General features: G+C 42.5%; 1 protein-coding gene across 1 annotated transcript in view; it reads left to right on the top strand.

Moving 5' to 3' along the window:
• usp32 (ubiquitin specific peptidase 32) overlaps window positions 1-18237 on the top strand; it is a 215450-nt gene that overhangs the window by 182271 nt on the left and 14942 nt on the right. The window contains exons 22-27 of the mRNA XM_034169021.1: window positions 1142-1315; window positions 4397-4571; window positions 4658-4809; window positions 4952-5063; window positions 10036-10235; window positions 12908-13092. Of these exons, the coding sequence (XP_034024912.1) occupies window positions 1142-1315; window positions 4397-4571; window positions 4658-4809; window positions 4952-5063; window positions 10036-10235; window positions 12908-13092 (998 nt within the window). The remainder of the gene's footprint in view (window positions 1-1141; window positions 1316-4396; window positions 4572-4657; window positions 4810-4951; window positions 5064-10035; window positions 10236-12907; window positions 13093-18237) is intronic.

Raw genomic sequence — 18237 nt, 5'->3', positions numbered from 1 at the left:
ATGTAACTATAGAACAGAGAAAAACATCTGTTCAGAGGTAAATATGCACATTTACCTCAGGAAATGTAATTAAACATATTACATTTCCCATTCATTATATAAAATATATTTTTGGGCATTTTCAGCTTTTATCATAGAAGAGAGACATAACGGTGGATTGAAGACAGGGATTGACATGCAACCAGTACTTTATTACTTAATTTATTTGTACTTTATTTCTTTATTGTCCTGTAAAGGGAAATTAGTGTTGCAGCAGGAGCACACAAAAGACAAGGTACACAATGACAATAATATAACAATATTTACAGTGAAGATAAGACCCAATTAAAAGTCAAAAATCAGACATAATAAAAATAATGCAATATTAAAAAGTACCATACACATACACAAAATCACTATGAAATGTCAAATGTGCAATCCAGAATTCATGCCAAAACTGAAAAAAACAGTACAAAGTATTGCAAAAGTGCAAAGTGTGGATATGTAAATAAGCAATAGTAGTGCAAGAAAAACAACAGGACCTAAGGACTAATTGCCATTAAGTAATAAAATTGCACTTGGGATAAACGAGACCTGAAATCTTTTAGGCCTCCTCATAGGAACCCTAAAATGACAGCCTGAGGGCAAAAGCTCAAACTCTTTTTTCAGTGGGTGTTTCAGTGGGTTTTGTGGTATGTGGCGCGCCTGAACCCCTCAGCCATGAGTCCCCCTCCCATAATTTTTTAAAATACATTTTAAAAACCACTGACTTAGCCATCCTCACCGTTGTTGTTTTTGTCTCACACAGTCCTAACAAGTGGAGTGCTGAGTAATATGAAGGGTATTCCCTCTGTCTTCAAGTGTGATCTTTTCAGTTTGAGAGCCTGATTTATGAATTCCACTCATTCTCTAACACCTTCCACATCCTTCTCAGAGATCGTCTTCTTATTCTTGTAGTACAGCAGTTGCCATTGAGTTCAATGGTGCCTTCCCGTCACCTTCTGCTAAAGAGTGTGATTCACAGGACCTCATTTAGATGTAGATAATGCAGTATTTTTTTACCCCCATGTATAAGCTGCAGGACCGGTGAAACAAGTAAAAAAAAAAAAAAAAAAGACAATCAGGAAACAATGGTAACTGACCCTCTTGATGTGATTTGCAGTGGACGATCGCCAAGTATGCTCCGCGCTTCAATGGCTTCCAACAGCAGGACTCCCAGGAGCTGTTAGCCTTTCTGTTGGACGGCCTCCATGAAGACCTAAACAGAGTCCATGAGAAGCCCTATGTGGAACTGAAGGACAGTGATGGCCGTCCCGACTGGGAGGTGGCGTCAGAGGTCAGAGTTCACAGTCTAATCTTATAACTCAGTTTTTTGTTGGGGGAGGTGTTGGTCTAGTGGGGGAGGTGTTGGGCTTGAGACCAGAAAATCCTCGTTTCAAATCCCAGCCTGACTGGAAAATCACTAAAGGCCCTTGGGCAAGGTCCTTAATGCCCTATAACTCCCGGTGTGTAGTGAGCGCCTTGTATGGCAGCACCCTGACATCGGGTTGAATGTGAGGCATAATTGTAAAGCGCTTTGAGCGTCTGATGCAGATGGAAAAGCGCTATATAAATGCAGTCCATTTACCATTTTTGTCATTGTAATTCCACCTGCTTGTTTTTGGGTGGTTGTTGGTTGAGACACGTTGGTCCAAGTTCAGTTCTGAGGTTTGAGCTTTACTTGAATGTGGATGAAGTGTGCTCATGATGGTTTGATCATTTTTGTATTCTTTCATCACCCATGAATGCATCACTGTTTATTTATTTTAATTAACAGTCTCAAACTATTTCACGCACACACACACACACACAGAGAGAGAGAGAGGTAAATAAGTATTTGATCCACTGTCAATTTTGCAACTTTTCCCACCTCCAAAGAATGAAGAGGTCTGTCATTTCTATCGTAGGTTCACTTCAACTGTGAGAGACAGAATCTAAAAAATAAAGAAAATCACATTGTATGATTTTTAAATAATTAATTTTCATTTTATTGCATGAAATAAGTATTTGATCCAATAGAAAAACAGACCTTAATATTTGGTACAGTAGGCTTTGTTTGCAGTTCCAGAGGTCAAATGTTTCCTGTAGTTTTTCACCAGGTTTTCACACACTGCAGCAGGGATTTTGTTCCACTCCTCCACACAGATCTTCTCTAGATCTTTCAGGTTTGGAGTTTCAGCTCCCTCCAAAGATTTTCTATTGAGTTCAGGTCTGCAGACTGGCCAGGCCACTCCAGGACCTTGAAATGCTTCTTACGGAGCCCCTCCTTAGTTGCCCTAGCTGTGTGTTTGGGGTCATTGTCATGCTGAAAGACCCAGCCATGACCCATCTTCAATGCTCTTACTGAGGGAAGGAGGTTATTGCCAAAATCTCGCAATACATGACCCCATCCATCCTCCCTTCAATACGGTGCAGTCGTCCTGTCCCCTTTGCAGAAGAGCACCCCCAGAGTATGATGTTTCCACCCCCATGCTTCACGGTTGGGATGGTTTTCTTGGGGTTGTTCTCATCCTCTAAACATGGTAAGTGGAGTTGATTCCAAAAAGCTCTATTCTGGTCTCATCTGACCACATGACCTTCTCCCATGCCTCCTCTGGATCATCCAGATGGTCACTGGTGAACTTCAAACGGGCCTGGACATGTGCTGGCTTGAGCAGGGGGACCTTGCTGCCCTGCAGGATTTTAAACCATGACAGCATCATGTGTTACTAATGTAATCTTTGTGACTGTGGTCCCAGCTCTCTTCAGGTCATTGACCAGGTCCTCCTGTGTAGTTCTGAGCTTTCTCAGAATCATCCTTACCCCACAAAGTGAGATCTTGCATGGAATCCCAGACTGAGGGAGATTGACAGTCATCTTGTGTTTCTTCCTCTTTCTAATAAATAATCATAACAGTTGTTGTCTTCTACCAAGCTGCTTGCCTGTTGTCCTGTAGTCCATCCCAGCCTTCTGCAGGTCTACAGTTTTGTCCCTGGTGTTGGGGAAAGTGTAGTGACACGGACCCACAACAGGGGGCGCAAATGAACGGTCAATAGATGAGCCAAAAGGTAACAATTTAATGTTGTGAATGTGCACAACGACTATACAGACAATCTCAGAATCTGATAGCAGTCAATACACAAAGGTGACATGTGGGCAGGCTCGAGGATAGAAGACGTCTGTCCTGAGAAGAGCCGGAACCACACGATTTCCGCCGCCACCGAACCTGGTGAATACTGGAGCCGCCAAGTTCCGAATTCCCAGGTGATCACCGTCCCCGACTGTCGGATCTGGTACTGCTGGTGAGGAGCACAAACAGTGAGATGTGGGTGTGTGCACACCCAGTAACAAAAACAGTCAAAAGGTGGAAAGTCACCTCCACCTCTAATCACACACTCGTGCAGCTCCTGTTAACCACTTATCTGGTTGGGGTATGAAGCGAAGCCGTCGCTGTTCACACCAAACGCCAATCCAGCAGATAAGGCTCACAACAGGAAAGCGGCTGCAAAAAGAGTTCAGACTATGACACAGTTTTCAGTACAGCAGAGAATTACCTTCACAGGTAGATGATATCTCGGCATTGAGGTGGAGATGACGTCCGGGTTTTATGCAGTAGTACGATGAAGTGTAGATGGGTGACAGCTGTCATGAGATAATGAGTGACAGTTGTCACCCCCGGCTGTGTCCGTGGCGGCAGCGCCCTCGTGCCTGAAGCCTGCACTTCATGCAGGGCGCCCTCTGGTGGTGGGCCAGCAGTACCTCCTCTTCTGGCGGCCCACACAACACCTGGTGTCCTGAGACAGCTCTTTGGTCTTGGCTATGGTGGACAGGTTGGAGTGTGATTGATTGAGTGTGTGAACAGGTGTCTTTTATACAGGTAACAAGTTCAAACAGGTGCAGTTAATACAGGTAAAGAGTGCAGAATAAGAGGGCTTCTTAAAGAAACATTAACAGGTCTGTGTGAGACAGAATTCTTGCTGGTTGGTAGGTGATCAAATACTTATTTGCAGCAGTAACATACAAATAAATTATTAAAAAATCATACATTGTGATTTACTGGATTTTTATTTTTTTTTTAGATTTTGTCTCTCACAGTTGAAGTGAACCTACGATAAAAATTACAGACCTCTACATTCTTTGTAGGTGGGAAAACCTGCAAAATCAACAGTGGATCAAATAGTCGTTTGCCTCAGAGTGTGTGTGTGTGTGTGTGTGTGTGTGTGTGTGTGTGTGTGTGTGTGTGTGTGTGTGTGTGTGTGTGTGTGTGTGTGTGTGAGATTTTAAACAAAATCACTTCTTGAGAGAGAGGAAGTGCTCATGTGATGGTGTGAATGTTTGTTGGTCCTGATGTTGGGGATGATCAGGCTTTTCTGAGCACTGTCTCTGTGTCCTCCTGAAGGCCTGGGACAACCACTTAAGGAGGAACCGCTCCATCGTGGTGGATTTGTTCCACGGCCAGCTCAAGTCCCAGGTGAAATGTAAGACCTGTGGCCACATCAGTGCCCGCTTCGACCCCTTCAACTTTCTGTCCCTGCCGCTGCCCATGGACAGCTCCATGCACCTGGAGATCACTGGTGAGGACGCTGCAGGACCAGACTGAAGTTTCTGCTTCAGTGTTGGTTTTTTAAAACATGAGAAATTCTGTTATACTTGTGTTTAGTCATCAAACTGGACGGTTCGACTCCGGTGCGCTTCGGCCTGAGGTTGAACATGGACGAGAAGTACACAGGTCTGAAGAAACAGCTGAGCGAACTTTGCAGCCTGAAGCCTGAGCAGATCCTCCTGGCTGAGGTCCACGCCTCAAACATCAAGGTTCTCCTGCTTTAACCCTCCCAACACAACAATAAAGTACAAGGTGGAGCGGCTGTGACTGGAGACACTGTGAAAACAACCGCCAGTCACAGCCGCGGCGGCACGGTGAGCTCGGTGTCAGCAGCGCTTTGTTTGTGTGCAGAACTTTCCTCAGGACAACCAGAAGGTCCGTCTGTCTGTGAACGGCTTCCTGTGTGCGTTTGAGGTCCCAGTACCTGGTACCCCCACCTCCCTGAGCTCGCCAACGCTAACAGGTGTGATATGCATGCACACGCACAGACGCGCGCACACACATGCACACAGATACATACACACACACACACACACAGAGCAGTCATCAAAGAGGTGGTGGAGCCAAACTTGCAGAAGTAGTTTGATGAATGAATGAATGAATGAATGAAAACTGTTTATTTCGAACATTTGATACAACAACAATTACAAGATAGATCAGTAAAGACAACAACAAAAAAGTTCCTACTGTGTACCCAACATGTCCGAAAAGGGGTAGGGTGAAGCATCAGCTTATTTATCCCTACCCCTTCTTCCCCACAACCAGTAATACCCTTTGCCACATATACACATAAATTCCTACACACCTAAACCGATATCAATATATATATATATATACATATATATACACACACATACATATACACATCAACATACACATATATACACATATACATATATACACGTATATATACACAAACATAAATATACACCTACACATACCTACTTACATACAAAATACTATATATTTACAAGCCGAAGCAAACAACAAAAACACCCTAACCCTCATTACCCTTCCTCCTCCCTATACCCAGAAAAAACCATATTTTTGTACCGCTGTTTGAACTGGTTCATGCTTGGACATTGCTTGAGCCCCACTCCCAATCTGTTCCACATCCTCACCCCACAGACAGAAATACAGAAACCTTTTAATGTTGTTCGTGCCCACTGATGCTTTAAATTAAATTTCCCCCTCAGACTGTAATCCCCTGATCTGTTAAAAAACATATTTTTAATATTTGCTGGAAGTAAATTGTTTATTGCTTTATACACAATTTGTACTGTTTGAAAATGAACCAAGTCTGTGAATTTTAATAATTTGGATTGTAAAAATAGTGGATTTGTATGATCTCTATAGCCAGTATTATGAATAATTCTTATAGCTCTTTTCTGCATTACTGATAGTGATTGTGTTGTACCTTTATAAGTATTACCCCATACCTCTGCACAGTACTGTAAATATGGTAAAACCAGTGAGCAGTAAAGAATGCGGAGTGAGTTGTGGTCCAGAATATGTTTCGCTTTGTTTAGAACTGAAATGCTTCTTGACAGTTTACTTTGTATATGTTTTATATGAGTCTTCCAGTTTATCTTATCATCTATTATCACCCCCAGAAACTTATTTTCATGTACCCTTTCAATATCTACCCCCTCGACTTGTAACTGAACCTGTATGTCTGTATTACAATAGCCAAATAACATGTATTTTGTTTTACTTAAGTTTAATGATAATTTATTTCTGTCAAACCATATTTTCAATTTTCCCATTTCTATACTGATCCTCCTCAATAACTCCTGCAAATCCCCCCCTGAACAAAAAATGCTTGTGTCATCTGCAAATAATACTAATTTTAATATTTTGGAAACATTGACAATATCATTTATATAAATTAGAAACAGTTTTGGACCCAATACTGACCCCTGTGGGACGCCACAAGCATTGTCCAAGCATGATGATGTATATTCCCCCAACTTCACAAACTGTTTTCTGTTACTTAAGTAGCTTCTCACCCAGTGCAACACCAACCCCCTAATCCCATACTGTTCAAGTTTACTGATTAATATGTCATGATTGATTGTATCAAAAGCCTTTTTAAGGTCTATAAATATTCCAACTGAATGTAATTTGTGGTCTATGGCGTTTGTAATCTCCTCAACTGATTCTATTAATGCAAGTGATGTTGAACTATGTGCTCTGAATCCATATTGACTATCAGTAAGTAATTTATGTTTATTTATGAATTTGTCTAATCTATTATTGAATAACTTTTCTAATAATTTGGAAAATTGTGGAAGCAAAGAAACAGGTCTATAATTTGTGAAGTGGTGTCTATCCCCAGTCTTATACAGCGGCACAACCTTAGCTATTTTCATTTGATTGGGAAATTTACCGGTTTGAAATGATAAGTTACAGATATATGTTAATGGTTCTACAATCCATTCAATGACCTGTTTTACCACCACCATATCAATTTCATTTAAATCGGTAGATGTTTTATATTTACAATTATTCACAATGTCTATAATTTCATTTCCATCCACTGCTGTGAGGAACATTGAACAGGGATTTCTTTCTATGAGATTATTATCCCAATCCTCAGGTTGGGAATCGGGAATTTTTTCTGCCAAGCTTGGTCCAATATTTACAAAAAAATTATTAAAACCGTTGACTACCTCATCCTTATTTTCCTTCTTGACATTATTATCAATGAAATACTGAGGGTAACTCTGTTTTTTATTACCATTTTTGATAATGCTATTTAATATATCCCATATTCCTTTAATATTGTTTTTGTTATTATATAATATGTTACTATAATATTCCTTCCTACATACCCGTATAATATTAGTTAATCTATTTTTGTATTTCTTATATCTATTTTCTGCCTCTTTAGTCTTTAGTTTTATGAATTCTCTATACAGTGTATTTTTCTTATTACATGCATTTCGTAACCCTTTCGTCATCCATGGTCGAGCTTGGATTTTTTGTTTTCTGTAGTCTTGTTTAATTGGACAATTTTTATCATATAATGATGTAAATATTTGTAAAAAAGTTTCATATGCACTATCAACATCACTTTCACTGTATACCTTTTCCCAGTTTTGCTCCTGTAAATCCTTCTTTAGTGTGTTCATGTTTTCCTCTGTCCGCACTCGCCTGTATTTTATTTTCTCCTCTGGCTGATTCCGCCGATGGTTTCTATTATAAACGATGAAAACTGGTAGATGATCACTAATGTCATTGATTAATAATCCACTCACAGTGTTATTCTCAATATCATTGCTGAATATATTATCAATTAAGGTGGCACTATGGGATGTAATTCTGCTTGGCCTGGTGATTTTTGGATATAAACTCATACTGTACATTATACTGATAAATTCATCTGTTATTTTATGCTTATTTGGATTGAGCAGATCAATATTTAAGTCACCACAAATGAACACAGTTTTTTGATTAGTTTTTGAGAACATTTTTCCCATACAGTCAGTGAATGTTTCAATACTAGATCCTGGTGCTCTATATATACAGCTGACTAATACATTTTGCTTTTTTCTTCACATATTTCAATAGTTATACATTCTAATAAGTTATCAATCACAGTTGTCATATTGTCTACTATTTTATAATCCATGTTCTTATCCACATACACAGCCACTCCTCCTCCACTCTTATTTTTTCTGTTTACACAATTAAATTCATATCCATCCAGTTCAAAATCCATTCCTTTATCTTCATTGATCCATGTTTCTGATATAGCAATTATGTTAAATATTTTTTTAAACTGACTTAAATATTCTTTAATGTTGTTAAAGTTTGCATATAGACTTCTGCTGTTGAAATGGATTATTGATAATTTGTTATCCGTTTTAATGATCCGATTAAACTGTTCATCTGTATAATAGCAACAACTGTCATTGATATTTGAGAAGAAATTATTGTCCGGGTCTATATCGTGCTCCAAGTCCAGTACATTGTGGTCTGTGTATTTAAATGTTCTCAGTTCTACTTTTCCATGATCAGCAATCCTTTGAGTTATATCCTTCTTGTCTCCAGATGTAGATGAATAGGTAGTAGATGAATAGGTTCCTCTGGTCTGTGTCATGGTGTTGTGATGTGTTTGTGTCCTCATACCTTATTGGTCATATCTGTCCAGATCCTCGCTTTAAGAAACACTATTGTTCATATTTGTCCAGCTCCTCGATGTTCCTTATTGCCATGACTTTTGCTTGTTCTGGTGATCCGTTCAGTTTGATGAATATTTTACAGTTTGAAGTCCATGTGTGCTGGATTTTTCCCTGTTTCTTCAAGAAGCGTGCTTTCCTGGCGATGTCGGCATTCCGTTTGGTGAGATGTTCATTGATGAATACGTTTGTCCCTTTCAGTTTTCTTCCTTGTTTTAACAGTGCTGTTTTGTGTTTTCTGTTGATGAATCTCATGATGACGGTTCGTTTATCACCGTCATTTCTCCGGGGCAGAGGGTGGCATGCTTCAATGTTATTTAAATCCATTTCTATACCTTTAGATAGGAGGAAATCAGCAACCTGTTTTTCCACAGAGCTGACCTCCTGTTCACTGGGCTCCCCTCCGCTCTCATCTGTTACCGCCCGTGCGTAGGACCGTGGTTTGATGTGAAGACCTGTGATGATGACGTCGTTGATTCTGGTGTACTGCTCCAATTCAGCCACTCTATTTTCCAGCTGCACCAGATGCCGGTCTTTCTCGGCATTCTGGAGCCGTAATGCCTTCACCTCCTCCACCAGATCCATGATTGATTTCTGTTGCTGCTTCACAACAGAAATCTCCTCTGATAAAAAGTCCAGAGATTTTTTAATATCGTCACCTTCCTCCGCTGTCAGAACCTTCTTAGGCCCCATGGTCGGCTTATGAGCAGCTTGTCGATCGCCGATGTTAACAGCCTGCGTTGTTTGTCACCGGGATGGATCTGCACTTCGCTGGTGCCGCGCGGCCTCGGTGTTTCCGCGCTGATGGATGCGCGGTGGCTGCACGAGGCCTCGGGGAAGCGGCACTCGTGACGCGCGGTTCTAATGACGCAGCGCGCGGCCTCAGTGAATTCACCACGTTGGGCCTCGGACGTTGTTGCTGTCCAGTCGCGGGGCTAAGTTGCCGGTTGAGGTGGTATTCCCACTGTCCGGGTTGGCAAACACCGGCGTGGCAGATGGCAACTACAAACACCACCTCTGAAAACTCAGGTACAAACTTTTTGCAGCTCACTCTGACGACACGCAGCTCTGACTGACTGTGACTGACGCAGCTTGATTTAGACAGAATCGTGTTAAACACGTCGATATGGTGGAGTGAAGCGTGTGATGATGACTGTGTGAAAATGTTTCCTTTCAGGTCAGATCTGTTTGTTTTATTTAGTTATTATTTTTAATTTAATGAATTAAAGTTGCCACTGTTCCTGTCCTCAGACATCACCCCAGTACCCAACGGCTCACCTGCTAACGGACACCTCGGTGAGAAACTCGTCCTCATCCCCAACGGCGGGCTGAGCGCTGTGGTGAACTGCAGCCCAGAGACGCCACTCGTCAATGGGGTCACCAACGTGCACGTTTCCCTGGTGCAGGACAGCCCCTTCACCGGATACATCATCGCCATGCACAGGAAGATGGTGAGAGTGATGCCGGGGCCACGTCCGTGAAGAACCGTTTCTGTGCCTGTCGCTTAAACAGAAAGAAGCTGCTGTCCTGTCGGAGACGCCTCCTCTGACGGGACAGACAGACGTCTAACTCGGACACTTTCTGGCCTAAATTCTGCTTTTAGCACCAGAGTTTGTGAAACTGGGGGAAACCTCAAACATGTGAAACTGTTTTAATGGGGAGTGCGTGCACACAAACGTCCAGCTCAATGTCCCAGTTAGCTTCCACTAAATTTAGTTCTGCTAACTTTCAGTCTGTATAATCAAATCAAATCAATTTTATTTATATACCGCCAAATCACAACAAACAGTTGCCCCAAGGCGCTTTATATTGTAAGGCAAAAGCCATACAATATTTACGGAAAAACCCCAACGGTCAAAACGACCCCCTGTGAGCAAGCACTTGGCTACAGTGGGAAGGAAAAACTCCCTTTTAACAGGAAGAAACCTCCAACAGAACCAGGCTCAGGGAGGGGCAGTCTTCTGCTGGGACTGGTTGGGGCTGAGGGAGAGAACCAGGAAAAAGACATGCTGTGGAGGGGAGCAGAGATCAATCACTAATGATTAAATGCAGAGTGGTGCATACAGAGCAAAAAGAGAAAGAAACACTCAGTCCATCATGGGAACCCCCCAGCAGTCTAAGTCTATAGCAGCATAACTAAGGGATGGTTCAGGGTCACCTGATCCAGCCCTAACTATAAGCTTTAGCAAAAAGGAAAGTTTTAAGCCTAATCTTAAAAGTAGAGAGGGTGTCTGTCTCCCTGATCTGAATTGGGAGCTGGTTCCACAGGAGAGGAGCCTGAAAGCTGAAGGCTCTGCCTCCCATTCTACTCTTACAAACCCTAGGAACTACAAGTAAGCCTGCAGTCTGAGAGCGAAGCGCTCTATTGGGGTGATATGGTACTACGAGGTCCCTAAGATAAGATGGGACCTGATTATTCAAAACCTTATAAGTAAGAAGAAGAATTTTAAATTCTATTCTAGAATTAACAGGAAGCCAATGAAGAGAGGCCAATATGGGTGAGATATGCTCTCTCCTGCTAGTCCCCGTCAGTACTCTAGCTGCAGCATTCTGAATTAACTGAAGGCTTTTCAGGGAACTTTTAGGACAACCTGATAATAATGAATTACAATAGTCCAGCCTAGAGGAAATAAATGCATGAATTAGTTTTTCAGCATCACTCTGAGACAAGACCTTTCTAATTTTAGAGATACTGCGCAAATGCAAAAAAGCAGTCCTACATATTTGTTTAATATGCGCATTGAATGACATATCCTGATCAAAAACGACTCCAAGATTTCTCACAGTATTACTAGAGCTCAGGGTAATGCCATCCAGAGTAAGGATCTGGTTAGACACCATGTTTCTAAGATTTGTGGGGCCAAGTACAATAACTTCAGTTTTATCTGAATTTAAAAGCAGGAAATTAGAGGTCATCCATGTCTTTATGTCTGTAAGACAATCCTGCAGTTTAGCTAATTGGTGTGTGTCCTCTGGCTTCATGGATAGATAAAGCTGGGTATCATCTGCGTAACAATGAAAATTTAAGCAATACCGTCTAATAATACTGCCTAAGGGAAGCATATATAAAGTGAATAAAATTGGTCCTAGCACAGAACCTTGTGGAACTCCATAATTAACCTTAGTCTGTGAAGACGATTCCCCATTTACATGAACAAATTGTAATCTATTAGATAAATATGATTCATATGATAATGAGTAAAGTTTAACGGTCAAAAATGTTTGTAAAGCCTAAAATCACACACGTCTGTTCCAGCTGAAGGGGGCGGGTCGGCTGCCGCAAAGAAGTATCCTTTACTTTTTACACACAACACAGGCTGTGGCAGAAGAGATGAACGGCGCTCACTACACACCACGAGCAACTCGGGGATTAAGGTCCTTGCTCAAGGGCCCTTAGTGATTTTCCATTTAGCCGTGTTGTTAGTGTTGTAGATTTGTTGTGTATAGTTCACGTTGTGTAGTCAGTTTGGTTAAGGCTTATGTTGTGACCATGAGTGAAGAGCGTCTTGTGTTTGATGTCTTCTGCCACCGTGTGTGTGTGTGAAAAGCTTGCAGCAGCCAGCAGAGTGTGTATAGACAGAAGCTCTGACTCCTCCTTCCACGCAGCTCGCCACAATACATAATGTAGAGATAAATTGTGACTTCTTTCTGTTAGGGTTTAATTTTTGTATTTCTTTATTTTTTGTGTGTGTTTTGGGTTTGTGATTGCCTTTGAATTTACCCAGCAGCCCCTGCGGTGCTTAAACTTGAACATGGCTTATCAATAGCCAACAGTGTACTGAATCAATGCTAAAAGTTTGCAGTTAACTGCAACTTGCGCTAAATTTTTTAGCGGTTTATCGATTTAGCATTATAAAAGTTAACTTTTCAGTTAGCGGATTTGCGGTTATCAAAGCAAACTTTTTGGTTAGCTGTGCCCACCACTGTTCTTAACCCAGTTCTCCTCGCCCCCCTCACCTGTGGAGGTTAGGTGGTCCTGGAGGACTGGGTCCAGGGAACGCTGGATAATCTCCATCTGTCAGATGTCTGAGGTTGTACCTGCTTGCTGTCCTGTCAAGACGTCCTCCTGGGTTGGAGTTCCGGCTCTCAGTCTGCTTTTCTTGTTTCTCTGTCCACCCTTCAGATGCGTACGGAGCTCTACTTCCTGTCATCTCAGAAGAACCGTCCCAGTTTGTTCGGCATGCCTCTTATTGTGCCCTGCACGGTCCACACCAGCAAGAAGGACTTATACGATGCCGTCTGGATCCAAGTGTCCCGACTGGCCAGCCCGCTGCCCCCGCAGGAAGCCAGTAACCACGCCCAGGACTGGTAGGCACAGATCTTCACACAATGAGGATCTGCAACCGTCAGAGCAGTTCCCAGTAAAATGCACGACCACAAACATTAGCGGCCACGTTTGGCTCACAGTTTGATCTGATTGATACCTGATCCACTGCGATGAACAGGATCCGATGATTCATCAAACATTTAGACATCAGGCTCACAGATAGAAGAAGAAAAGACCGTACAGAGGAAGTTATTAAAGTGATGTCATCACATCCACTGAAAATAAAACGGACATTAGAGTATAAAGAAAGTAGCAAATAGTGATCTGAGGCAGTTCAGTTCTTTCTTTGAAATTAGGGGCTGTCGTATTTATTCAGGGCCTGGGTTCTGACACAAGCCAGGGTTCAGTCTAAGAACGTCACTGTTTTGCTGTTTTTATGTCTGTGTTCTGTCCACTTCACTGAGTCTTACACAACACATGAAGACGGTGAGGAAAGATCTGCGCTGGCTCAGGGAGGATTAGACGTTACTGTAAAAAAGTCACTGTTGCCTAAATAAAACCTGATCCATGAACAAATCCCTCAATCCTTTTTAGTGAAGTCCAGGGATTCAGCTCCACCTGCTGCAGGTCCACCTGGAGGAAACGTGACGAAAACTACAGAACCAGTTTCATTCCAGAATTGTGAAAACGCTGAGCAACAGCTAAACGCACACACACTCCCAAATCTGCTAAACGAGATTCTCAGCTGCAGAAAACGGTTTTACTGTAAATACAGTAGTGTTCAGAATAATAGTAGTGCTATGTGATTAAAAAGATTAATCCAGGTTTTGAGTATATTTCTTATTGTTACTTGGGAAACAAGGTACCAGTAGATTCAGGAGATTCTCACAAATCCAACAAGACCAAGCATTCATGATATGCACACTCTTAAGGCTATGAAATTGGGCTATTAGTAAAAAAAAGTAGAAAAGGGGGTGTTCACAGTAATTTTTTAGCAATCCTGTGAATCACTAAACTAGTATTTAGTTGTATAACCACAGTTTTTTTTATGATTTCTTCACATCTGCGAGGCATTAATTTTGTTGGTTTGGAACCAAGATTTTGCTGGTTTACTAGTGTGCTTGGGGTCATTGTCTTGTTGAAACACCCATTTCAAGGGCATGTCCTCTTCAGCATAAGGCAACATGACCTCTTCAAGTATTTTGACATATCCAAACTGATCCATGATACCTGGTATGTGATATATAGGCCCAACACCATAGTAGGAGAAACATGCCCATATCATGATGCTTGCACCACCATGCTTCACTGTCTTCACTGTGAACTGTGGCTTGAATTCAGAGTTTGGGGGTCGTCTCACAAACTGTCTGTGGCCCTTGGACCCAAAAAGAACAATTTTACTCTCATCAGTCCACAAAATATTCCTCCATTTCTCTTTAGGCCAGTTGATGTGTTCTTTGGCAAATTGTAACCTCTTCTGCACATGTCTTTTATTTAACATTTAACATTAACTCATTTCATGGCGCCGCAGATGGCCATCGTGGAGCTGCGCTGTCTCGTACTGTGTGTGTGTGGTTTTTTTCATTCTGCTCTCCTTTGGTCTCTTACACCGAGGAAGAGCATAAACATTGTGTTGTCATCTGTTGAAACTTTTTTGCCGGGTTTCACCGAGCCGGGGAGTTCTCCAGATGTTTTGGTTGGAGGAGCAGCAGCAGCTGTGTTTAGAGTTTACAGGAGACACTGGCGAGCAGGAGCGAGAACATTCTTGACCACTGCGACACCATAGTAATGGACACTTATCCCCACCGACAGGCAGCCACTAAGGTCTGCAAGCCTGTAGTGAAGACGTGGATGGATGAGTCGAGGCAGTAGCTACAGACTGAAGCGTCTTTGAAGCTGCATCTACAGACATTCATGGACTCTGACATTCTGACATCTTACACCAGTTTTTGTAAGGACCTGTGTGTGCAGACCGAAACCTCCTGCACAGACAGCAACAACAAACCCTGGTTGACTGGGGAACTCCTCCAGGCCCAGGAAGAGGCCTACAGAGACGGAGACAGGCTCCTGTACAAGAAGACCAGAAACACGCTGACAAAGGAGATCAGACCAGCAAAGAGGAGCAACTCTGACAGGCTGAAAAAAAAAAACAGGTTTCAGCCAGTGACCCTGCAGCAGTGTGGATAGGTCTTCAGCATGCCACCAAGTACGGGAGACCGGCCTCAGGTGACTTTATTTGTACCCGGCGGTAGATTTGTCTGGCAGCAAAACAGAACAGAGGGCGTCCATGTAGCCAGACGAAAACATTGACAATAAAACAGGAAAAACACTGACAAAGAACATGTGCAAAACAAAACTGTAACACAGACGCAAACGGGTTCCCACAGGCTGAATGAAAGACTAAAAACAGGACTCAAGAGCAGTGAGGGCACAGTTGAGCTAATCCGATAGCAAATAATTATCAAAGCTAGTGTTTTTGCTGTCAGATTAGCTTTTCAGATAAGTTATCTTCCGATAAATTTAGTTCCGATAACTTTCAGTCCGATAACATTTTCTTTGCTGGTAAAGTTTAACAGTCAAAAACATTTGTAAACCCTAAAATCAAACATTTTAGTCCATTTGTTGTGTGTTTGTAGCCACGGAGCAGAGTGGCTGCCTGTCGCTTACTGATGACATCATTAAGTGCACAACGTGACTGGCCGGACGCAGGGAGCTTTGTGGGTAGTGTAGTTCAGGTTCACTTTGCAAGTTACAGTGGCTTGTCCACTCGACACAAAAACAAAACAGACTAATTTTAACATTATTTTATTTTCTTTCTTTGTGGCTGTAATTTAATTGCCAAGACTCGGTGGGGGAGAGGAGCTCTAACAGCGCAGCTGTGTGTACAGAGGGACTTTTCTTCACATTTATGCCGCGTTCACACCAGGCGCGATCATACGCCACAGATTCGCAGGGGTCGCGTGGTGATGGACGCATCACCATTGCCCGGTGTGTCGCTCTGCTTTTGCTGCGAAAATTCGCCCCGGTGCGTCATCAAATAGGAGGAGCTTCCATTCCGCTCGCTGGCTCCGGTTGTCAGTCAAGTTAACATGACGGACCTTGATCACACAGAGCGAGTTGTTGTGGAAAGCTCCCAATTCGGGGAGTATCATTATTTGCTGCAGGAGCTGCGTGCACGGCTGCTTTCAGTGGTCCTTCCACCTCTGTGGGACCCAGTTTGAGGACCAACTGTCCCATTCACACGCGCACATGTGAACAATTTAAGAAAAAGAAAAAAAAAAAGGAAGACACTCCGCTGCTTGCTGCGGGGCTGCAGCTCGCTCTTCCCCAAAAAAACTCTGTCATAATTGTGTTTAGAAACCAGTCACCATTTGTTTTATTATACATCTGTGTAGTTAATTAATAAAATACTCTCCACAGACGATTCACTTGTGCACGCACTTAAAAAAAAAAAAGAAAGAAACTCCGCTGCCCCTCCTGTGGGGCTGCTGCTCGCTCCAAAAACTGTCATAATTGTGTTTAGAAACCAGTCACCATTTGTTTTATTATACATCTGTGTAGTTAATAAGTAAAATAATCTCCATGGACGATTCGCTCGCGCGCGCACGTAAAACAAAAAGAGAAAGAAACTTTGCTCCCGCTGCTGTGGAGCTGCTCGCTCCAAAAACTCTGTCATAATTGTGAAATAAAGGACAAAAGAGATATAAGTCCTGCTCACAGGCTGCTACCAGATACAGGACATGTTCACATCTTCAGTCAAACTCCAGACATCTCCACGTCACTACATATTTAGTCCCTGATTGGTCATCGCGACGCAACAAGATGAAAAGGTTCAGATTTTTCAAGTTGGGGTGGAGGGCGACGTGACGCGACGCAATATCGCGCCAGTCGCTCAAAAACGCTTCACTTGCGTCACTTCATTCGCGTCCGTCGCGCTGCGTGACTTCGCACCAAAACGCGTCCTTACATAGGGATTACATGGCAACCTGTCGCTGCTGTCACTCGCGTCATGCCCGGTGTGAACATGGCATAAGACATTGTTTTGGATTTAAAACGTGGATTATTTATTCAGATGAATCCCACTGAAACTAACAGGTAAGAATGTATATTTACTACGTGTATTTTATTCTGCCAGTCAATGCATTAATGGATGTATTTCGGTTGTGTAAGCCTCGGGGTTCAAAGCGTGTGAAAAAAGCAGCAGCTTTTAGCTCGTAAGTGACGGTGTATCTAATACCGAGATAAACTGTGACTTCTAATACTGTTTTACTGCTTTTGAAACATGATGACAGTGTTTGGGGTTTCATATGTTCTTTGTGTTTGTGATCCTTGAATTTACCCAGCAGCCCCTGCGGCGCTTCAAGTGAAACTGGTTTATCAGAAGCCGACAGTGTAATCTGATGTGGCCGCGTCCAAATCAGTACTAATAGTTATCAGTTTTCTGTGATAAAGATAAATTTTTTTATCAGTTTATCATCATAAAAGATAACTTTACAGGTACCTGATTGATGGTTATCGAAGCTAACGTTTTCGTTAGCTGTGCCCACCACTGATCAAGAGAAACCACTAAAAGCGCCAGTGTAAAATTAGTGTGCAAAGGGCAAATAAATAGTTCAATCAAATAAATATGTGCAAACTCTGCTAAGATTTGTTCAAGTGGACAACTGCAGCTGAATAAAGCTGCTCCTGTAGCGAGCGTTTTGTCTGACACCTTGGGACTCTGAACCTACGACCAGAAGGTAGGAGCTGGAATTCGTTGTCCAGACGGTGGAGTCATCACTTGTGATGCAGCTGGTTATCCGCTGTAACAGTCTGGTGTTCAGGGATTCTAAGCTCAGCTGCGACTCACCAATCAGCCAACTGGACCATTTAATGATCTCCTACACTCTGTTCCTGTCCCTCAGGGTCAGACTGCCAAACCAGGCCACCACAGAAAAGACTCCATTAAAACAGTGTTAACATGGTTTGGCTGAAGTTGGGCAGCTTCCTGATACAGACCCAGTGCTGGTGCCCCTTCCTGGACACCGACTCACAGTTTAACTCAAACTTTTCAGTGAATTATCAATGAGGGTCCCAAGGTATTTATAAGTTTGAACAACTTCAACTGGTTGATCTAAACCTGAATGGTCATTTGTTATTTGACGTCTGTGCTAGTCACAGGCTGTCCAAACACATAGACATAAGGA

This window comes from Thalassophryne amazonica, chromosome 4, assembly GCF_902500255.1.
Source record: "Thalassophryne amazonica chromosome 4, fThaAma1.1, whole genome shotgun sequence".
NCBI lineage: Eukaryota > Metazoa > Chordata > Actinopteri > Batrachoidiformes > Batrachoididae > Thalassophryne > Thalassophryne amazonica.
The sequence above is the reverse complement of the archived record's forward strand: the minus strand, read 5'-3'. Positions and strand labels throughout refer to the sequence as shown.